This window comes from Microtus pennsylvanicus, chromosome 3, assembly GCF_037038515.1.
Source record: "Microtus pennsylvanicus isolate mMicPen1 chromosome 3, mMicPen1.hap1, whole genome shotgun sequence".
Taxonomy (NCBI): Eukaryota; Metazoa; Chordata; class Mammalia; order Rodentia; family Cricetidae; genus Microtus; species Microtus pennsylvanicus.
This window is the reverse complement of record NC_134581.1, coordinates 24,769,991-24,794,444: the sequence shown is the minus strand read 5'-3', so window position 1 is coordinate 24,794,444 and position 24,454 is coordinate 24,769,991. Positions and strand designations below refer to the sequence as shown.

At 46.7% G+C, this 24,454-nt stretch overlaps 1 protein-coding gene across 1 annotated transcript; it reads left to right on the top strand.

Annotated features, from left to right (window-relative positions):
• Nucleotides 1–327: 327 nt before the first annotated feature.
• On the top strand, nt 328–1,134 carry LOC142846721 (proline-rich protein 23A3-like). Its single transcript, XM_075967551.1, has one exon. It carries the CDS (start codon nt 328–330, stop codon nt 1,132–1,134), a length of 807 nt encoding a protein of 268 aa, XP_075823666.1.
• The last annotated feature ends 23,320 nt before the right edge of the window (nt 1,135–24,454 follow it).

Below are 24,454 nucleotides of genomic sequence, written 5' to 3'. Positions count from 1 at the left end.
CTGTTCTGCTTCCTATAGGCCAAAAAAAAAAAAATTTTTCCCAAGTACAGCTAAGACTATTGGTCAGTCCGACACTCCTGGGCGGAGCCTCCAGGACGCAGGCTCCCGAAGGCGCAGCCTAACCTGACCTTTTCCGTCTTGACCTGGGTTCCGGTTCACCCTTTGAAAACTGATTGACGTCGAGTGGTATCCGGCTTTGCGTGCCCGAGCTCCGAGATTTCCCTGCGCTAGGCGGAGCCCAGGTGCCCAGAGCGCCAGACTTCAGCCGCCCCGTCGCACCTCTCCGCGCTGCACTCCGCGCCTCTCTAACCCCGCATCACCACCAACATGCGGAGAGTGCGGCCCCTCAGCCCAGGCGCCGACGACGCCGAACCCTGCTCGACACCGCAGCCACAAGAACCCAGCCCTGACCAGCGACGCGACCTCGAAGAGCCCCCGGCGACACCCGGCCTGGAAGAGCCCCCGGAGACACCCGGCCTGGAAGAGCCCGCAGGGTACGCCAGCAATGTGCCCACTTCCGTGGTGTACCTGGCCGCCGGCTCTGCCGTGCAACTGCAGGTGGATGACGTCGACCTACTGCTGGAGCCGAATCTCACCTCGGTCCTGGAAGTGGAGTTCCCCGAACAGACCATCATCCTGGTGCCCGAGGGCCTTCAGGCTCCAGACCATCTTGGACAGCCTGGGTCCTTGTCCGCCAGCCCGCAGGGGGGCGCTGGCCTGGAAATGCCAGAGGACGACCTGCTAGTCCTCCAGCCGGGATCCTCCTGTCAGTTCATTCTAGAAAATTCCTACCAAGAGGAATTCTTTGATGACGATGAGGACTCTGGCCCCCCGTCACCCTGGATGGATCCTCCAGCTGGTCAGGCAAGTGAGCACTTTTCCTCCACCAACAGGATGCCCAGTCCTTGGCCTCAGGGCCACATCCCAGAACCATATCCTTCAGGGCATTCCCCTAGTGCAGAGCCATATTCTCCAAGGTCTGTCTGGGACAAGGACAGCTACCTGCTGGGACCCTTCCCCAGCTCACCCCTGCAGCCTCTGCCTCCATCTCCTTCAAATCCCCAAGAGCAGCGTCCGCCATCCTCTCCACCGGCCCCGTACTGCGCTGCACAAATCCTGATGCCCCTCAAGTGAGAGTTTTCTCTGCCCCTAGATGTAGGACACTTAGTCACCTTTTTTAGGAATAAAAGTGCCACTCTCGATGATCTAAAGTACCACAGATTCTTGCCGACGGCCTTAACAGATTCCTAGAAGTTCTAGTGGTAAATTATCAACACCCTCTCTTTACCTGTTAATTCTCTAACCAAGAAATAAGTAGATTTCTTATTCTTTCGGTGGCCTTTATTGTTTTCCACATGAGTTTTTGAAGAGTTGGGCAACACTCAACTCCTTGGTGTTTCGGGCTGCTCTCTTGAGAAATGGCCCAGTACCGTGACGTGCTATGATATTTACTTACTTGAATGTGCAGTGTTTGAGCAATCTCCGAAGCTACTGGTAGAATCTTCCTTTTCTGTCTCTTCTTTATAGATGAGACTTATGGTGAATTTTACAGGCTGTTTTCAGCATGCACTGGGATATGCATTTGCTTTCTTTTTCTTTTGTTTTGTTTGTTGTTTTATTTATATGCTTTTTTTTAGGCAATATCTTACTACGTATCTCTGGCAATCTTAGAACTCACTCTGTAGACCAATGTGGCCTTGAACTCACAGAGATCCACCTGCCTCTGCCTCCCAAGTGCTAGGATCAAAGACCTGTGCATGCATTCCTTTTTATAGTATGTTCACATCAAAATTTCACCAGTAAGCTGATGGAAAATGTTTTTGTTATTATTATCCCATGTTATTTTATGTTTTAAACTCTCAAATAATTTTCTCCAGTAAACCTAAGTTGTAATGTTTTGTATGCAATTACCATATTTGCCTTGTTTTATTTTTTATTTTTATTTTTTTATTTTTTATTTTTAAAAAGTTACTGGTAAAGGTGAAGTGTACAAGATCCTTACTAAAATCTGCCTGAAACTTTGAACTTCCTTCTCTGTCTCACTAGCATGTCCATGGGCTGGCTTCAGGCTTCTAGCCACCTTTGTGGAGGACGTGGTGTCTGTGGTCTCTTCCCCAGCCCTTGATTCTACACATAGTTACTCTTAATTCTAGCATGACTCTTGAGTACATTAAATAAACTAATTTAGTGTCTCACCATTTTTTGTTTTTTGAGTTTCTTTTTTTTTTGGCTTAAATAAATGGTCATCTGCTGAATAAAATACTGTGGGGGGGTTGGTTTTGTACATTTCAGTTTGGAAGGTTTGAAGTATTTTGTTCTTGACTTTTTTTTTTTTTCTTCATAACAGGCGCTGAGTAGCCCAGGCTTCTCCTGAAGCCCTGATCTTGCTTTAGCTTTCCAAGTCTCAGGATTACAGGTGTGTGCTACCCCATCTGGCTTCCTTTTACCATACTTAAAATACTGTTTGGTTTCTTCGTGTCACAGTGTGATTGTAATGTGTCCGCAGGAGCTACTTCTATGTGGCATGACTGAATGTAGTTGACTGTGGTATTGAAAATTATCTTTTAACCTGAAATCCCACCAAAGACTCTGTCTTGGAGTGTCCCACCCACCCATCCTCGGGTTGAAAATTCAGTCAAATGTATGATGGCAGCACTCAGTCTATCTTTTAGGGCTCATTGTTTCAGTAACTTTTCTGCTGCTGTGATAAAAATATGATCAAAGGCAACACAGGGGAGTTTATTTTAGCTTACGGCTTCAGAGGGCAGGAATTCGGAACGGCAGGGAAGGCATGGCATGGCTACCAGAGCGATGGGCTGCCTTATCACGTTTTCTACACTCCACACACAGAGAGAGGGCAGAAAGTAGGGTAAGGCTGGAAGCTCAAAGCCACTGTCTTTAAATTAAGGCCACAGTGTAATGGAAAAATTAAAAAAGCTGCAGGATCCCCGGTGTTGGCAGGCAGCAGAAATGATGCAGATCTCCAAGCGATGGGGTGGCTGGCAGGGGGGCAGAGGGTCCCCAGAGCAGCCAGTCCCAGGCAGGGTCAGCGCACGAGACCGCGCACGTGCCCGCGCGTGCCCCACGCGGCAGTTCTCCGGTGGCGAGCCATATGGCAGTGGCAGCTGAGAGACAGACCACGCAGAGGGAGGTTATTTATTTATTTAGTGGTTATGGAAGGGAGGGGAGGGAAGAGAAGGAAAACAGAACTCAGGCTGGAAGCTGAAGATCTGCCTATCTCAGCAGATGGGGGAGGGAGTGGGTGTGGCTTATCTCTTAAAGAGACAGAACAATCATTACACACAGTCTTTAATTTTCCCTCTGAAACTTCACAAGCCAGGCCTCCTTTTTCCGCACTGCTCTCTACATTCTTTCTTCCCAGCACTCAAAGAATATCCCATTGAGGTCTCGATGCTTAATGGCTTTTCTAGCCCAAGGTTTTAAAGTCCTTTCACAATCTTCTCCAAAGCATGGCCAGGTCTGTTGCAGTAATACCCCACCATGCTGTCATCAGCTTGTCTTAGTCAGGGTTTATATTGCCCCAAACAAATCACTATGACTAAAAAGCCAGTGGGGAGGACAGGGTTCATTCACCTGATGCTTCCACGTTGCTGTTCATCGCCAAAGGACATCAGGACAGGGACCTGGAGGCAGGAGCTGATGCAGAGACCACGAAGGGGTGCTGCTGACTGGCTTGCTTCTCTGCTCGGCCTGCTTTCCACCAGCCCAGGGATGACGATGAGGGCACTCAAAATGGGCTGGGCCCGCGCATATTGATCACTAATTGAGAAAATGCCTTAAGCTGGGTCTCATGGAGACATTTTCTCAACTGAGGCTCCTTCATCTCTGATGACTCTAGCTTGTGTCAACTTGACACAAAACACAGCCAGTACAGCCACCTCTGTGACCTACTTCCCCCTAGCAAAGTTCCACTTCTTAAAGATAACAGATCTCCCAAAATAGTACCTCTGACTGTGACTAAGTATGCAAACCTGTGAACCCATAAGGAGACATTTCTCATTCAGGTCACGATACTCGTAATTCTTAACATTATGTGATTATAACATAATTACTATTCATTAGTTCCTTCTAGAATTCTATTAATAATATATCTAAGAAAATTCTCATTTCAAGATTGCATTAATTTTCCAAGGTATTTATTTCCTTATTTTAAAACTTCCCCTTAAAGTCATAGGTTTGTTCTGTGGATGTTACTTTAATAATACATTTTATCTTTTTTGTAAATATATTTATTCTTCATCATGTTGGATTATCTCAATACTCAGCAGTTTTCTTTGGTGGACACAGTGTGAGTGGGAGTTTATTTTTTTTTCGTCTGCATTTTTTTTAACTTTTATCGGTTCTTTATGGATTTCACATCGTACATTCTGCATTCTGATCCCACTTATCTCCCCAGCCCCTCGCAGCCTCCCCCAATCAAAACCAAATTTAAAAGAAAAACCCAAACAAAAGAAAGAAAACAAAAACAAAACAGGAAGGAGAATCTTGTCGTGGAAGCTGTCATGTGGCCCGTTGATACACAGTTTACCCCTTAGTCCATTCATGTCTGCTTGCAAGTGTTCATTGCCACAGTCATTGGTCTGGCTCAAGGCCTCTGTTTTCCAGGCTCTCCCTGGGGCTCCTCAAGAATATCCTGTTGCTGTTCTGTGCCGTTGAGAGCCTGCTGTTTGGATCTGTACGTTCACCGCCTTCACGTGTGATGTGGTTGTCGGGATGGGCTGCCCTGCCTTTTCCATTCGCCTGCCTGCACTCCGGTGGCTCACTCCCCCTCGGAAGGTCTGCAGCGCGTCTCTAAAGCTGAAACGGTTCCACAGTTGCGTTTCACAGTTTGTTTAACGATGGGCAGGCATTCAGCTCCTCGTAAGAATGGAAATCTTTAATTACCACAACTTGTATTGTGAGTTCAATGAATACATTAAAAGGTCAACTAGTTAGCCAACAGCTGGATTTACTACCCACTTTCTGGTCTCCCTTTGGGGTGGAGGTGATAGCAGAACCTTTCTTTTAAAATAGATGTTGGGTATAAAAGATATTCCTGTTATTAGCCAGTAGGAAACTTTACATGCTGCAGCGCTAAGCTGCCAGGCAAGATATGCCCATTGATGGAATATTGGTTGGAAAGCCATAGGGGTAAACAACTGATTTTGTATTGACTTTGAGACTTGTTCCACAGGTAGAAATTAATACCTTGAATACAAGTACGTTTGATTAAAGATCCATGGCTTGGAAGTCATAGGTCCTAGGGTAGAACCTAATGTTGTTGTATTAATAAATAGGTTTGTTGCCAAACTGCCTTCTAAATATTTATATTTATACATATAGATTGCTGCTACTTTCAGCCTTGACCAGGAAAGCTTCTCTCTGCAGTGGTTAACAGCTAATACAGAAACCCACAACTCTTAAAATGCTAAGAATAAGTGAGTATCTTGTGTTCAGCCCTAGTGGGACATCTGTGTCAGCCACACCCCCAGGGGCACCATGACAGCATCACAGAAAAGGAGGTGGGAAAACTGAAAACTGGAGGTGAGGAGGGGCTGTGCAATGCTGACTTATGGACACGATGTGGCCACTGCAGCTTACGTAGCTGTTGTTATCTGCACAAAACATGCACGGGATTAAGCACATGAGGTCAGTACAACATTACAACAGGCAGTATCAATTGAGCTCAGAAGAGGAGGAGGGGATGAGAAGACGTGAAGTAGGAAGGGGGACATGTTAAAGGTGCCTAGGAGGAGTTGGAAATGCATGTGAACAAGATACATTATTTACATGTATGAAATTGTCAAAGAATACCTAAAAGACACTGTTAAAAATTGAAAAACAAAATGGAGGCTGACATGTCTTGTGGAATACTTTTTTTTCTGGCTACATGAAACATGACAGATAGCATAACCAGGAGAGCATGTGGCGATGCAGGGAGCCAGAGAAACACAGTGACCTGCTTCTATCCTTTTATAGCAGCCCACTCTTGCAAAACCGGGTTCCTGCTAGAGCTGCATTAGTCTTTTTGAGAGTCATGCCTCCAACAAGCTAATTAGTTTCCACTCTGTGCTCTAACAAATCATCCAGCAAAAGCAGTTTTAAGAAGGCAGGGTTTTGGTTTTGGTTGTTGTGTTCTTTTGTTTTGGCTCACAGTTCAGATATATAGTCCGTCATGGTGGGGAATAGCAGGAGCTTGAAGCATCAGGTTCCGTCATTGTCGCTGAAGTGAGGGACGATGATGCCACTCAGCTCCCTTATACCTTTGCGTTCCATCTAGGACCCCAGCCCATGGAACAGTGCTGCCTGCACCTAGGATTAATTTCTCACCTTAATCCAGGAGAGAACCCCCTCACAGAGCTTACTGTGGATTAATTTCCACGGGGATTCTAAATCCCATAAGGTGGCAACCAGTATCAACCATCACAGATCTCCTCCCTTGGAAATTTGATATCCAATGCGTCACTTTTGTTTTGTTTTTGTATTTTCAAGAAAAGGTTTCCCTGTAGCTTTGGAACCTGTCCTGGAATGCACTCTGTAGACCAGGCTGGCCTCGAACTCACAGAGATCTACCTGTCTCTGCCTCTCAAGTTCGTGGATTAAAGGCGTGCACTACCACCACCTGTTGTTGGAGGCTGCTCATTTGTTTCCCAGCTGCCCAGACCCAAAATAATCACTCAGAAACTATATTAAATCACTGCTTGATCAATCACTTAAGTGTATTGCTAGCTAGTTCTTATATCTTAAATTAACCCATTTCTATTAATCTGTGTATCGCCACAAACTGTGGCTTACCGGGAAACATTTCAGCATTTGTCTCCTCCAGCAGCTACATGGGGCTACAGGGCGTCTCACTGATTCCACCTACTTTCTCCCAGCATTCAGTTTGATTTTTCCACCTAGCTCTATTCTGCCCTATCACAGACCAAAGCAGCTTCTTTATTCTTTAACCAAATAAAAGCAACACATATATATCATCTCCCCTTTTCTGTCTAAATAAAAAGAAAGGTTTTAACTTTTAAAAAAAACTGTCTTTTTTTTCATTATACATACCAATACAAGTTTCCACTCTCCCCCCTCCACACATCCTCCCACCCCACCCCCCTCCATTTCTCAGAGAGGGTAAGGTGCATTGCTTTGTGGAAGGTCCAAGGCCCTCCCTACTATATCTACACTGAGCAAGATATCCATCCAAAGAGAATATGTTCCCAAAAAACCAGTACAAGCAGTAGGGATAAATCCTGGTGCCATTGCCAGTGGCCCCTCAGTCTGCCCCAGTCATGCAACTGTCAACCACATTCAGAGGGACTAGTTTGGTCCTATGCTTATTCCTTCCCAGTCTGGCTGGAGTTGGTGAGCTCCCATTAGCTCAGGTAGACTGTTTCGGTGGGTATACTCATCATGGTGTTGACCTCTTTGCTCATATTCTCATTCCCCCCACTCTTCAACTGGACTTTGGGAGCTCAGTCCAGTGCTTCAATGTGGGTCTGCCTCTGTTTTCATCAGTTGCTGAATGAAAGTTCTATGGTGATATTTAAGATATTCATCAGTCTGACTACAGGGCAAGTCAATGGGAGGCCTGGCAAAAGGCAAACTAACCTTCTCTGGGGAGAATACACTAGTACCCAGGACTAACTTTCTTGCTAGGGACAATAGTCCAGGAACTCTAAGCCTTGAATCTGTTGGACCCTAGAGTCCAATCATCAAGGAGGAGTTGCCCCAAGAGACCATCTCTCACACCACAGCTGATGTAAAAGCATGAGGATTTTCTTAATTCTGTCATGACAGGGTCTTTCAGCATTAGAGAGGCCAGAAGGACCCCAAATTGCTGGTACAGGCTACTTTTAAAGGAAAAAGCCATAGAAGCAAGGCGGGTGTCTAGGGTTGTTCTTTGACTATTATGATTGGCTTATTCAAAAAGGGCTATTACCAATAATTGGCTGGAGAGCAGTTGCCAGGTCAGATGAGGTAAGGGGAAACATCTGAGGGTCACTTTGACCCTTTTCCCAGGGGCTGAGTCAAATCAAGTCTCCAGGAGGCCTCCCACCTGGCACATACATCAGGAACTGAGTCAACATCTTAAAGGTTATCTTGCCCCAATTTCTGGAGAACATTCACAAAGACTAATTGTTAGATTCCTGGTTCCCAGGGAAGGAGGGGGCAGCACTACTGCTGAGAGGCCTCAGAGTTGTCAGAAATGGCTTTAGAGTTATTTTAAAGTTCTGCAAATCAAAAGTCAAAGATCACATAAGGAAACAAAACACTAGAAAAATGAGGGAAAGGAGAAGCAGACCTTCAAGTGGTAAAGAAATTCTCCATTGTAAATATCTCTAAAGTGATTTGATGGAGGCCATAAAAGAGAAAAATATGACTATAACCATGGCAAATAAACCTCTGTGAAGCGCATCCTGCATAAACATTGAAAGACAACCGTAAGGAAGGAGTCAAACAACAAATTAGGGGAAAGTAAACCATGAGATAAGTGAGAAATATAAAATATGAAATTGAGCTGGGGCAATGGACAGTGGGAGCTGTTCTAGCAGATGCTCATTGGCAGTGAGAGAGCGGGCACTGAGAACGTGATTTATTTGTTTATTTATTTATTTAAAAGGAATGGAAAGACTTTGAGAGAATTTTTTTATTTAAAAGATAATGAGTTCAGTTGAGCACACGTGTAATTTGAGGTGCCTGTTCCATACCAAATGTGGATATTGACCAAAATATGACAAATAAGTGAGATTTTGGTTGAAGGAAAATGGTACAAGATGGAGATAAATACCTATTTTAATAATAATCATATTTTAAAATCATCTGTAGTAATGGCAATGTAGAAGATAATAATCAAAGAACAAGAACCACAAGCAATCAGGCAACTGGCAGGAGGAGTCCTGGAGCTGGAAGAGGGTAGAGGGGGCCACACCAGGAAAGAGCAGTGGACAGTAGAACACCTGGAAGGAACAGGGCCACGGAAGAGCCCCAGTGTGAACACCTGCAGGGAAAGGAAGGCACTCAGAGGAGGCAGATTCCATGAGAGTAGGAAGAACAATGTGAAGAGGTTGAAGATGCCTGGACTTTCCAGTTGCTATGACTCCAGAAATGAAAGACAGTATCAGAGGTGGACAGAGGACTACTGGGGGAGGGGGAAAAGCTATTTACAGAAAGTCTGAAATTTTTAGTCTAGCAAAAGAGGAATGACCACATTCCTACCTGGATTAAGGATAAAAGACATGATGAGATCAGTGCTCAGGACACTTCTGAAGACAGATGTAAGGAACATCCTACAGTGCCTTACAAAGAATGTATATCATTCTGATTAGAGTGTCCTAAATGAAGAAACAGCTCTGAAAAGGATATTTAGGCAGACATTACTGTAAGTCAACAAAACACCAAATGCTAAGGGAAAAAGAAGACATATACAGGGGGCCAGAAAGAGGTGGCTCAGAGATTAAGAGCACTGATTGCTCTTCCACAGGACCCCAGCACCATGTGGCAGCTCATGACTGTAACTCCAGTTCCAGAGGATCTGACAGCCTCACACAGACATACATGCAAGCAAAACACCAATGCATATAAAACTTTTTTAAAAAGAATAAAGAAAAATTAACTTTTTTAAAAAATAAAAAAAAAATGTACAGATAAAGTACATTTGATCTCAATTAGGAAAAAAAACATTGAAAGAAGATTTGCAGAAAAAGCAGATAGATAACTACAAAGGAGAAAGAATCCACTAGAAAACTGATTTCTCCTGGCTGAAGAGATGGCTCAGTGGCTAAAAGCATTTTTTGACTGCTCTTCCAAACAGCCCTAGTTCAATTCTTAGCGCCAATACAACTGGTTGAAGTTCCAGGGGCTCTGACGCCCTCTTCTGGATCTCATAGGCACTGCATGCAGTTTGTGTACAGACATACATTCAGTCACTCCTGAACATAAAATGAAAACTAAAATCTCAAAACAAACAAACAAAACACGGAAGTCAGAAGGTAGTGGAATAACAGCGGGTTAAGAGGCAAATGGCCTCCTTTCCTGGATCTGGAAGCAGCCATGTAAGGACTATGGTGTTTCTTCTGCATTTCTTCAGCCTTGTCAATCTCTTCCATCCCTCGAGGGAATGTTGTGTATGCAAGAAACAGCTACACAAGAATACTTCTGTCATAAATATCTCAAACTTACCAATAAGAAACTACCTGAGTACTTTGTTTTCTTCTGTTATGTATAGATCGGTCTGGCCGCAATTTTACAAAGATCCTCCTGCTTCTTAAGCCTTCTAAGTGCAGGGATTAAAGACATGCTCCAACCAAAATGGTGTGAAAGGGTATTTTAAATAGTCTCACACAAACAGACAAGATTTACATGAGAGGTAATAAGTAGGCCAATGAATTATTTCAATCATTCCAAGCAATCAAACTGACTATCGAAGCAACTCACTATACCTATAAATATATACACTTTCTAATTTACAACTTGAGACTCATTTTAAGGGAATATAAGGCAAAATTTTGGTGAACTTGTGATAGGACAATTGGTTTTGCCTATGAGAGATTAATCCTGGGCTATTTCTAATCACTGAACGTTTTGAAGTGGGGAGCCCCACCCTCCATCCTGTCGTTTTGCAGTGGAAAGACACCAGCAGAGCAAGTGAAGACACGATATACGTTCCATCCTTTGGGAGGAGGAGACACTCAATCCCCAGACCAAGGTTATCCTCACTCCATCATGAGTTTTACAACAATTGGGATGGTGGCAGGACATGGTGAAAAGATGGAGAGGGAAAGCAAAATCTATTCCTCACAGGTGTAAGAATGTCATAGTGATACCTAGTATTTTGTAAAGATGTTAGGAGAAGGAAAGAACAAAACTAGAAGAAATATTTGGGAGATTTTTTCCAAAGAGATTACTTGCCAGGGCAGAGAGAGTGATCACATGAACATCCTCCTGTCTTTTAAAGTATTTTCCAATTGGATATCAATATATCCATGGAGTCAATACAGAGACATATCACTTTAGTGGTGAAGAATTTCAATGAAACAGCAATGAGGAAGTGTGGCGACTTGCCTATCACCTGAGGATCACACAGCAGAAACACCGAACACAGGACAGCGTCAGCTCACCGCAATTAGGTATAAAAATATACATAGATGCACAAAAGCATGCGTGATCGTTAGAAGCAGCCGGAATGTCGCCATGAACTATAGCGCTTCTCAAGCATGTGTGAGAATATGCTCGAAGAGGAGAGAGTAAATATAGAGAAAGAGAGAGAAAGGAGAGGGGGAGGAAGACAGAAAGAGTAAACATGGTGTCAAGTGTCAAACACAGAATACAAGATGATACAAATGGGAGGGATAATATCAAAGGTCCCAATATATATAAAAAGCAGGTCTGTGCTTAAATACTGTTTTCTAAACCAACAACTAATCCACTTTCAGAGTTTCCTTGCCACCTGTGTGAACTGGAAGGATCTGCAAACTAAATCCTGGAGACTTAATTTCAAGCCCCCAGGATAGCCTTGAAATCATCACACAAATTGGCCATGGACACGCCCAGTAGCAGGCTGGCCTTGAACTGCTAATATTCCCATCCTTTTCTCCACCATCCTGGGAATATGGGTATCCTAAAGTCCTCACATTACACCATTTTGGATTTCATTAGGGGCTCAAGCCCATTAGCATCCAGCACACTAGGCAAACACTCTATCCTTGAGGTATTGTCCTAGATCAGATATTTACACTCAGTGACAGATATGTCCTTGTCGGTTTTAAATTCCAAAAAGCCATAGTCCAAAAACAAAAAATCCACTTGTATTACCAAGCTTGACATTCAATGAAAAGCTGAAGTGTCAGGTTGCTAATTTCCGTTTCAATATGCATTTACAACTTAAGATTATCTCTAGAACCTCTGAAATGTGGGTGGGACAAGGAGTTCACTTGACTATGGTACGGGGAGGGCAAAGAGTTTTCGTGGGTTTCTGTATGTAAGTTGACAAATAAAGGCAATAAAAACCAAAGGACATCTACGGATTGATTCCTTCTCTGAACCGCTACCAACAACAAAAACAACAACTTCACACTAAAACACAAACACACACACAGCAGGCAGGCGCGCACACTCATACCAACTTGCACATGTCAGAAGCCTCCATGGCCACCGTGGAGAACCATGAGGTGCCTCATCTAGGAAAGCGACGAGGACTGCACCCCAACAAACAGCAACTGGGACATTTATCTGGCCTCCTAGGGGATTCCCAGGGTGCTCCAAGTCACCAAGTACCTGCCATCAAGACTGGGCGAACAGCGAATACTTTTCGCTGCACATTACGGAGGGGAGAAGAGAAGGACTTGCAGAAGGGTGCAGACACTGGATCTCACACCTCAAGCTCAAAAGCAGCCTTGCAGAGACAGAAAGTTCTCTTCCACTTCTGGGATTCATCTCAAACCCTTGCCTGTCACCTCTTCTGCACGGCTGGTTCCCTCTAAGAACTCTCTGCAACCCAAGCATGGATCTCAGGAACCAAGGCAGCACTGGCATTGCTAGGCAGCCAGTCTCCTTTCTATGTGCGCCAGACTAGAAGGAGGACTGTGCCTGCATTGTCCTCCTGGACAGTACAAGCTGCTCTCTGGGGAACTGACAAATGTCCCAGTCGAAGAAGATGCTTCCTTGCCCTGATGGACAATGATTCTTGGCTTCTTAGCAGCCATCCTTCACCTGCTGAAATGGTTTCTCTACACAACTCTTCCTGACAATCAGGATTGCATGGAGAAACCCAGACTTGACAGACAGACAGACGGGACAGCTACAAAAGAAGGCCCTTTAGTTTGCTGCCCAAGATGCCATATTTCTGTGAAGTCTTGCTTGCTATCCAAGAAACTCACACTCATTTCTTACTGCAAAATGTTCTTGTTTTCAAAGCAATGTTTCTACTTCCAACATCACTTATTATTAATAAAATATATAGAACAAACTATCTCTCTCTGTGTGTGTGTGTGTGTATGTGTGTGTGTGTCTGTGTCTGGATGAGAGAGAGAGAATGAGGGGTGGGCACAATGTGGGTGGGTGGTGGGGCACGCCTGTCCTCCAGGTAAAGGCAGATGACCTAGGAGTTGGAGCCCACATTCAGAAACAGAGAAAATGTAAGTTGGGCTACACCGGGCAATGTGAAAGATACCAGAAGATCAGCGTGGCCCAAGAGATGGCTCAGCACTTAGAATAAAGGTTCTCTTTCGACCTATGGGTAGAGAACACTTTGAGGAGTCAAACAAGCCTTTCCCAATGGTCCCAAATAAGAGATCCTGCACATTTACATGACAATTACTTACCTGGGCAAAATTACAGTTAATCAGAAGCAACAGAAACAATTCTATGATTTGGGGTCACCGCAACATACGAACATGTATTAAAGGGTCAAGATTTTGGAAGCTTGAGAACCACTGACGTCAAAGGACTTAGTGCCCTTGCAGCATCCACATGAAGAAGACCCTTGATGATACCACAGGATGGACAACCACTCCACCCCAGGCTTTTTAATGCCTGCAGTACACAAAAGCCAGAACAGACACACACACACACACACACACACACACACACACAAGCAAATAAATAAAGAATAAAAAATACATTAGAGTTGAACAAAATACAGAATAAAATCAGAGGGTAAGAGGACCTTCATAGACACAGCATGTGTGGTTTGTATTCTGGGTTCTCAACTCGATCAGACCTCGAATAAACTAAAACACCTGTTTTAGGAACCAGGTTAATGCTAGGCTATTGGTCTGGATTGAGTAATTTGAAGTGGGGAGCCCCACCCTCAGTCCAGTCCTTGGGCAGTGGAAAGACACCAGCAGAGCAAGTGAAGGCACTCCATGCATTCCAGCCTTTGGGAGGAGGACGACACCCTCCATCTCAAGACCAGGTTATCCTCATCCATTGAATGTTTGACTCCCAATGGGAAGTTGCAGGACTTGGGAAAAGAAGTGCCAGAGGGACTTCAAAGTCCTTAGGGCCCACTGAGAATCCTTCAGAAGAAGAACAGAACCTGTAAGAGGAGAGCGAGGTGATGCATCAGGGAAATCAAAATGTATCTATCACGGGTCTAAGATTGTCATAATGATACCCAGTATTTCCAAAAAAATGTAAGGAGAAGAAAACAACATAGTAGGGGAATCTTTTAGGAGATTCATTTCCAAACAGGTTACTCGCCATGACAGACAGAATGATCACTCAAACGTCATCCTGTCTTCAATGTATTTACCAATAGGATATCAATATATCCATGGAGTCAATACAGAGACATATCATTTAAGTGGTGAGGAAATTTCAATGAAGATGCAACTGAGAAAGTGTGGCGACCTCTCCCATCAACTGATAGGAACACCACACACAAGCCTGGGTCTGCTGACCGCCATTAGGTATACATACATACATACATGCACAAACACACACATGATCCTAAGAAGGGGCCAGGGTGGAACCATGAACTATAGCGCTTCTCAAGCATGTGTGAGAATATGCTCGAAGAGGTTAGAGTAAAGAATGAGAGAGAGAGAGAGAGAGAGAGAAGAAGAAGAAGAAGAAGAAGAAGAAGAAGAAGAAGAAGAAGAAGAAGAAGAAGAAGAAGACAGTGATGAAGAGTAAACAATTGTCGAACACATGTAGAATACAACAAGATGATACAAATGGAAGGGATAATATCAAAGGTCCCACTTATATAAAAAGCAGGTCTGTGTTTAACTTTCGTTTTCAAAACCAACAACTTATCCACTTTGAAAGTTTCCTTTCCCACCTGTGTGAACTGGGAGGATCTGCAAACTAAATCCTGGAGACTTGATTTCGAGCCCCCAGGCTAGCCTTGAAACCATCGTGAATGCAAATTGGCCATGGACACGCCCAGTAGCAGGCTGGCCTCAAACCGCTAATCACCCTGTCCTTTCCTCCCTCATCCCGGGACTATGGGTTTTCTAAAGTCCTTACATTAATAAACATTGGATTTCATTAAGGGCTCAAGCCCATTGGCCTCCAGCAAGCTCGGCAAACACTCTGTCGTTGGGGTTTTGTCCATAACCTGCCTTGGACCTGTTGTGCGACTTCAAGGGCAACTGAGAGACAGGGGGCTGGGGTGTGTCTGCCAACCCCTAGGCCCCTCCCATGCCTGGGCGGGGCTTCCTTGGCAGCCAGGCTTATATAAGGAAGACGGGTCCTCCCACCAGTGCTCTTGATCAGCAGCCTGTCAACCTGGTAGCATCCACTCTGTCCCAGAGAGTCCACAGAGTGTCTTGCAGAACCCAGACGACAGCTGTTCCTGAACAAAGAAGTGTGGAGCCCAGGCCCATAAGCTGCCTCGGACCTTGTTGTGCACCGGCAACCGCAAACGAGGGGCAAGAGCGCATTGCCACCAACATGCTGAAAATGCCTCCGCGAAGCCCCAGGGTCTATCCGGTGCCCTGCTGGGACCCGCAGCCAGAAGGCGCCAACCCTGCCAAGCGCCGCCGCCTCCAGGAGCCTGCCTGCCTCGCCTCGCTGGCACAGCCAGACCTGGAAGCACCCGCCAGGCCTGCCAGCAAAGAGCTCACGTCCACGGTGGTCATTCCCACCGGATGTGCCATGCAACTACGCGTGGAAGGCGTCGACCTGCTGCTGGAGCCCGAACCGAATTCGGTCAGGCGAGTGTCGCTACCTGGACATACCATCATACTGGTCCCCGAGGGCCTCCAAGCCTCCTCCCAACCTGGGCAGGCTGTGTTCTGGCCCGCCGGCACAAAGGAGGCCCCTGTCCCGGACATGCTCCAGGACCACCATGTCTTTGCCCTCGACCAGGGATTCAATGGTGCCGAGAGGTATGCTCCTGGCTCCATCTGGAGCCTCAAAAGCAGCACGCGCTGGCCTCTGCCCAGCTCACAACTGCAGCCTCTCCCTCCATCTCCTCCTCCGAGTCATCAAGAACAAACCTCTGAGAGTCCTCAGAAGCCTCCACGGCCACCGTGCAAGGCCAAGAGGCGCCTCTTCTAGGGAAGGGACGACGACTGCACCCTAACAAACAGCACCTTGGACATCCATTTGGCCGCCTAGGGGATTCCCAGGGTTCCCCGAGTCACCCAGTACCTGCCATTGAGACTGGGCGAACAGCGAGTACTTTTCGCTGCACATTATGGAGGGGAGAAGAGAAGGACTTGCAGAAGGGTGCAGACACTGGATCTCACCCCTCAAGCTCAAAAACTGCCTTGCAGAGACAGAAAGTTCTCTTCCACTTCTGGGATTCATCTCAAAACCTTGCCTGCCACCTCCTCTGCAGGGCTGGTTCCCTCTAAGAACTCTCTGCGACCCAAGCATGGATCTCAGGAACCAAGGCAGCACTGGCGTTGCTAGGCAGCCAGTCTCCTTTCTATGTGCGCCAGACTAGAAGGAGGACTGTGTCTGCATTGGTCCTCCTGGACAGTTCAAGCTGCTCTCTGGGGAACTGACAAATGTCCCAGTCGAAGAAGATGCTTCCTTGCCCTGATGGACAATGATTCTTGGCTTCTTAGCAGCCATCCCTTCACCTGCTGGAGTGGTTTTTCTTCACAGACTCTTACTGACAATCAGGGCTACTTGGAAAAATCCTGATTTGAAAGACAGACAGACAGAAAGACAGACAGACAGGACAGCTACTGAAGAAAGCTGCATTTATGGCCCTTTAGTTTGCTGCCTTTGAGAAGCCGAAGATACCAGATTTCTGTGAGGTCTAGCTTACTATCCAAGAAACTCACACTCATTTTTTATTGTAAAATGCTTTTGTTTTCAAAGCAATGTTTCTACTTCCAACATCACTTATTATTAATAAAATATATAGACCAAACTATCTCTGTGTGTGTGTGTGTGTATGTGTGTGTGTGTCTGAATGAGAGAGAGAGAATGAGGGGTGGGCACAATGTGGGTGGGCGGTGGGGCACGCCTGTCCTCCAGGTAAAGGCAAATGACCTAGGAGTTGGAGCTCACACTCAGAAACAGAGAAAGTGTAAGATGGGATACATCGGGCAATGTAAAAGATATCAGAAGATCAGCGTGGCCCAAGAGATGGCTCAGCACTTAGAATAAAGGTTCTCTTTCGACCTATGGGTAGAGAACACTTTGAGGGGTCAAACGAGCCTTTCCCAATGGTCCCAAATAAGAGATCCTGCACATTTACATGACAATTTCTTACCTGGGCAAAATTACAGTTAAGCAGAAGCAACAAAAAAAAATTTATGATTTGGGGTCACCACAACATACGAACATGTATTAAAGGGTCAAGATTTTGGAAGCTTGAGAACCACTGACATCAAAGGACTTAGTGCCCTTGCAGCATCCACATGAAGAAGACCCTTGATGATACCACAGGATGGACAACCACTCCACCCCAGGCTGCTTAATGCCTCCAGTACACAAAAGCCAGAACAGGCACACACACACACACACACACACACACACACACACACACACACACACAAGCAAATAAATAAAGAATAAAAAATACATTAGAGTTGAACAAAATACAGAATAAAATCAGAGGGTAAGAGGACCTTCATAGACACAGCATGTGTGGTTTGTATTCTGGGTTCTCAACTCGATCAGACCTCGAATAAACTAAAACACCTGTTTTAGGAACCAGGTTAATGCTGGGCTATTTGTCTGGATTGAGTAATTTGAAGTGGGGAGCCCCACCCTCAGTCCAGTCCTTGGGCAGTGGAAAGACACCAGCAGAGCAAGTGAAGGCACTCCATGCATTCCAGCCTTTGGGAGGAGGACGACACCCTCCATCCCAAGACCAGGTTATCCTCATCCATTGAATGTTTGAATCCCAATGGGAAGTTGCAGGACTTGGGAAAGAAGTGCCAGAGGGATTTCAAAGTCCTTAGGGCCCACTGAGAATCCTTCAGAAGAAGAACAGAACCTGTAAGAGGAGAGCGAGGTGATGCATCAGGGAAATCAAAATCTATCTTTCACGGGTCTAAGATTGTCATAATGATACCCAGCATTTCCAAAAAAATGTAAGGAGAAGAAAACAACAAAGTAGGGGAATCTTTTAGGAGATTCTTTTCCAAACAGGTTACTCGCCATGACAGACAGAATGATCACTCAAACGTCATCCTGTCTTCAATGTATTTACCAATAGGATATCAATATATCCATGGAGTCAATACAGAGACATATCATTTAAGTGGTGAGGAAATTTCAATGAAGATGCAACTGAGAAAGTGTGGCGACCTCTCCCATCAACTGATAGGAACACCACACACAAGCCTGGGTCTGCTGACCGCCATTAGGTATACATACATACATACATGCACAAACACACACATGATCCTAAGAAGGGGCCAGGGTGGCACCATGAACTATAGCGCTTCTCAAGCATGTGTGAGAATATGCTCGAAGAGGAGAGAGTAAAGAATGAGAGAGAGAGAGAGAGAGAGAGAGAGAGAGAGAGAAGAAGAAGAAGAAGAAGAAGAAGAAGAAGAAGAAGAAGAAGACAGTGATGAAGAGTAAACAATTGTCGAACACATGTAGAATACAACAAGATGATACAAATGGAAGGGATAATATCAAAGGTCCCACTTATATAAAAAGCAGGTCTGTGTTTAACTTTCGTTTTCAAAACCAACAACTTATCCACTTTGAAAGTTTCCTTTCCCACCTGTGTGAACTGGGAGGATCTGCAAACTAAATCCTGGAGACTTGATTTCGAGCCCCCAGGCTAGCCTTGAAACCATCGTGAATGCAAATTGGCCATGGACACGCCCAGTAGCAGGCTGGCCTCAAACCGCTAATCACCCTGTCCTTTCCTCCCTCATCCCGGGACTATGGGTTTTCTAAAGTCCTTACATTAATAAACATTGGATTTCATTAAGGGCTCAAGCCCATTGGCCTCCAGCAAGCTCGGCAAACACTCTGTCGTTGGGGTTTTGTCCATAACCTGCCTTGGACCTGTTGTGCGACTTCAAGGGCAACTGAGAGACAGGGGGCTGGGGTGTGTCTGCCAACCCCTAGGCCCCTCCCATGCCTGGGCGGGGCTTCCTTGGCAGCCAGGCTTATATAAGGAAGACGGGTCCTCCCACCAGTGCTCTTGATCAGCAGCCTGTCAACCTGGTAGCATCCACTCTGTCCCAGAGAGTCCACAGAGTGTCTTGCAGAACCCAGACGACAGCTGTTCCTGAACAAAGAAGTGTGGAGCCCAGGCCCATAAGCTGCCTCGGACCTTGTTGTGCACCGGCAACCGCAAACGAGGGGCAAGAGCGCATTGCCACCAACATGCTGAAAATGCCTCCGCGAAGCCCCAGGGTCTATCCGGTGCCCTGCTGGGACCCGCAGCCAGAAGGCGCCAACCCTGCCAAGCGCCGCCGCCTCCAGGAGCCTGCCTGCCTCGCCTCGCTGGCACAGCCAGACCTGGAAGCACCCGCCAGGCCTGCCAGCAAAGAGCTCACGTCCACGGTGGTCATTCCCACCGGATGTGCCATGCAACTACGCGTGGAAGGCGTCGACCTGCTGCTGGAGCCCGAACCGAATTCGGTCAGGCGAGTGTCGCTACCTGGACATACCATCATACTGGTCCCCGAGGGCCTCCAAGCCTCCTCCCAACCTGGGCAGGCTGTGTTCTGGCCCGCCGGCACAAAGGAGGCCCCTGTCCCGGACATGCTCCAGGACCACCATGTCTTTGCCCTCGACCAGGGATTCAATGGTGCCGAGAGGTATGCTCCTGGCTCCATCTGGAGCCTCAAAAGCAGCACGCGCTGGCCTCTGCCCAGCTCACAACTGCAGCCTCTCCCTCCATCTCCTCCTCCGAGTCATCAAGAACAAACCTCTGAGAGTCCTCAGAAGCCTCCACGGCCACCGTGCAAGGCCAAGAGGCGCCTCTTCTAGGGAAGGGACGACGACTGCACCCTAACAAACAGCACCTTGGACATCCATTTGGCCGCCTAGGGGATTCCCAGGGTTCCCCGAGTCACCCAGTACCTGCCATTGAGACTGGGCGAACAGCGAGTACTTTTCGCTGCACATTATGGAGGGGAGAAGAGAAGGACTTGCAGAAGGGTGCAGACACTGGATCTCACCCCTCAAGCTCAAAAACTGCCTTGCAGAGACAGAAAGTTCTCTTCCACTTCTGGGATTCATCTCAAAACCTTGCCTGCCACCTCCTCTGCAGGGCTGGTTCCCTCTAAGAACTCTCTGCGACCCAAGCATGGATCTCAGGAACCAAGGCAGCACTGGCGTTGCTAGGCAGCCAGTCTCCTTTCTATGTGCGCCAGACTAGAAGGAGGACTGTGTCTGCATTGGTCCTCCTGGACAGTTCAAGCTGCTCTCTGGGGAACTGACAAATGTCCCAGTCGAAGAAGATGCTTCCTTGCCCTGATGGACAATGATTCTTGGCTTCTTAGCAGCCATCCCTTCACCTGCTGGAGTGGTTTTTCTTCACAGACTCTTACTGACAATCAGGGCTACTTGGAAAAATCCTGATTTGAAAGACAGACAGACAGAAAGACAGACAGACAGGACAGCTACTGAAGAAAGCTGCATTTATGGCCCTTTAGTTTGCTGCCTTTGAGAAGCCGAAGATACCAGATTTCTGTGAGGTCTAGCTTACTATCCAAGAAACTCACACTCATTTTTTATTGTAAAATGCTTTTGTTTTCAAAGCAATGTTTCTACTTCCAACATCACTTATTATTAATAAAATATATAGACCAAACTATCTCTGTGTGTGTGTGTGTGTATGTGTGTGTGTGTCTGAATGAGAGAGAGAGAATGAGGGGTGGGCACAATGTGGGTGGGCGGTGGGGCACGCCTGTCCTCCAGGTAAAGGCAAATGACCTAGGAGTTGGAGCTCACACTCAGAAACAGAGAAAGTGTAAGATGGGATACATCGGGCAATGTAAAAGATATCAGAAGATCAGCGTGGCCCAAGAGATGGCTCAGCACTTAGAATAAAGGTTCTCTTTCGACCTATGGGTAGAGAACACTTTGAGGGGTCAAACGAGCCTTTCCCAATGGTCCCAAATAAGAGATCCTGCACATTTACATGACAATTTCTTACCTGGGCAAAATTACAGTTAAGCAGAAGCAACAAAAAAAAATTTATGATTTGGGGTCACCACAACATACGAACATGTATTAAAGGGTCAAGATTTTGGAAGCTTGAGAACCACTGACATCAAAGGACTTAGTGCCCTTGCAGCATCCACATGAAGAAGACCCTTGATGATACCACAGGATGGACAACCACTCCACCCCAGGCTTTTTAATGCCTGCAGTACACAAAAGCCAGAACAGGCACACACACACACACACACAAGCAAATAAATAAAGAATAAAAAATACATTAGAGTTGAACAAAATACAGAATAAAATCAGAGGGTAAGAGGACCTTCATAGACACAGCATGTGTGGTTTGTATTCTGGGTTCTCAACTCGATCAGACCTCGAATAAACTAAAACACCTGTTTTAGGAACCAGGTTAATGCTGGGCTATTTGTCTGGATTGAGTAATTTGAAGTGGGGAGCCCCACCCTCAGTCCAGTCCTTGGGCAGTGGAAAGACACCAGCAGAGCAAGTGAAGGCACTCCATGCATTCCAGCCTTTGGGAGGAGGACGACACCCTCCATCCCAAGACCAGGTTATCCTCATCCATTGAATGTTTGAATCCCAATGGGAAGTTGCAGGACTTGGGAAAGAAGTGCCAGAGGGATTTCAAAGTCCTTAGGGCCCACTGAGAATCCTTCAGAAGAAGAACAGAACCTGTAAGAGGAAAGCGAGGTGATGCATCAGGGAAATCAAAATCTATCTTTCACGGGTCTAAGATTGTCATAATGATACCCAGTATTTCCAAAAAAATGTAAGGAGAAGAAAACAACAAAGTAGGGGAATCTTTTAGGAGATTCTTTTCCAAACAGGTTACTCGCCATGACAGACAGAATGATCACTCAAACGTCATCCTGTCTTCAATGTATTTACCAATAGGATATCAATATATCCATGGAGTCAATACAGAGACATATCATTTAAGTGGTGAGGAAATTTCAATGAAGATGCAACTGAGAAAGTGTGGCGACCTCTCCCATCAACTGATAGGAACACCACACACAAGCCTGGGTCTGCTGACCGCCATTAGGTATACATACATACATACATGCACAAACACACACATGATCCTAAGAAGGGGCCAGGGTGGCACCATGAACTATAGCGCTTCTCAAGCATGTGTGAGAATATGCTCGAAGAGGAGAGAGTAAAGAATGAGAGAGAGAGAGAGAGAGAGAGAGAGAGAGAGAGAGAGAGAAGAAGAAGAAGAAGAAGAAGAAGAAGAAGAAGAAGAAGAAGACAGTGATGAAGAGTAAACAATTGTCGAACACATGTAGAATACAACAAGATGATACAAATGGAAGGGATAATATCAAAGGTCCCACTTATATAAAAAGCAGGTCTGTGTTTAACTTTCGTTTTCAAAACCAACAACTTATCCACTTTGAAAGTTTCCTTTCCCACCTGTGTGAACTGGGAGGATCTGCAAACTAAATCCTGGAGACTTGATTTCGAGCCCCCAGGCTAGCCTTGAAACCATCGTGAATGCAAATTGGCCATGGACACGCCCAGTAGCAGGCTGGCCTCAAACCGCTAATCACCCTGTCCTTTCCTCCCTCATCCCGGGACTATGGGTTTTCTAAAGTCCTTACATTAATAAACATTGGATTTCATTAAGGGCTCAAGCCCATTGGCCTCCAGCAAGCTCGGCAAACACTCTGTCGTTGGGGTTTTGTCCATAACCTGCCTTGGACCTGTTGTGCGACTTCAAGGGCAACTGAGAGACAGGGGGCTGGGGTGTGTCTGCCAACCCCTAGGCCCCTCCCATGCCTGGGCGGGGCTTCCTTGGCAGCCAGGCTTATATAAGGAAGACGGGTCCTCCCACCAGTGCTCTTGATCAGCAGCCTGTCAACCTGGTAGCATCCACTCTGTCCCAGAGAGTCCACAGAGTGTCTTGCAGAACCCAGACGACAGCTGTTCCTGAACAAAGAAGTGTGGAGCCCAGGCCCATAAGCTGCCTCGGACCTTGTTGTGCACCGGCAACCGCAAACGAGGGGCAAGAGCGCATTGCCACCAACATGCTGAAAATGCCTCCGCGAAGCCCCAGGGTCTATCCGGTGCCCTGCTGGGACCCGCAGCCAGAAGGCGCCAACCCTGCCAAGCGCCGCCGCCTCCAGGAGCCTGCCTGCCTCGCCTCGCTGGCACAGCCAGACCTGGAAGCACCCGCCAGGCCTGCCAGCAAAGAGCTCACGTCCACGGTGGTCATTCCCACCGGATGTGCCATGCAACTACGCGTGGAAGGCGTCGACCTGCTGCTGGAGCCCGAACCGAATTCGGTCAGGCGAGTGTCGCTACCTGGACATACCATCATACTGGTCCCCGAGGGCCTCCAAGCCTCCTCCCAACCTGGGCAGGCTGTGTTCTGGCCCGCCGGCACAAAGGAGGCCCCTGTCCCGGACATGCTCCAGGACCACCATGTCTTTGCCCTCGACCAGGGATTCAATGGTGCCGAGAGGTATGCTCCTGGCTCCATCTGGAGCCTCAAAAGCAGCACGCGCTGGCCTCTGCCCAGCTCACAACTGCAGCCTCTCCCTCCATCTCCTCCTCCGAGTCATCAAGAACAAACCTCTGAGAGTCCTCAGAAGCCTCCACGGCCACCGTGCAAGGCCAAGAGGCGCCTCTTCTAGGGAAGGGACGACGACTGCACCCTAACAAACAGCACCTTGGACATCCATTTGGCCGCCTAGGGGATTCCCAGGGTTCCCCGAGTCACCCAGTACCTGCCATTGAGACTGGGCGAACAGCGAGTACTTTTCGCTGCACATTATGGAGGGGAGAAGAGAAGGACTTGCAGAAGGGTGCAGACACTGGATCTCACCCCTCAAGCTCAAAAACTGCCTTGCAGAGACAGAAAGTTCTCTTCCACTTCTGGGATTCATCTCAAAACCTTGCCTGCCACCTCCTCTGCAGGGCTGGTTCCCTCTAAGAACTCTCTGCGACCCAAGCATGGATCTCAGGAACCAAGGCAGCACTGGCGTTGCTAGGCAGCCAGTCTCCTTTCTATGTGCGCCAGACTAGAAGGAGGACTGTGTCTGCATTGGTCCTCCTGGACAGTTCAAGCTGCTCTCTGGGGAACTGACAAATGTCCCAGTCGAAGAAGATGCTTCCTTGCCCTGATGGACAATGATTCTTGGCTTCTTAGCAGCCATCCCTTCACCTGCTGGAGTGGTTTTTCTTCACAGACTCTTACTGACAATCAGGGCTACTTGGAAAAATCCTGATTTGAAAGACAGACAGACAGAAAGACAGACAGACAGGACAGCTACTGAAGAAAGCTGCATTTATGGCCCTTTAGTTTGCTGCCTTTGAGAAGCCGAAGATACCAGATTTCTGTGAGGTCTAGCTTACTATCCAAGAAACTCACACTCATTTTTTATTG

Coding starts and splice junctions, on each gene's coding strand:
- LOC142846721 (XM_075967551.1), top strand. CDS start 328: ATGCGGAGAGTGCGGCCCCTCAGCCCAGGCGCCGACGACGCCGAACCC.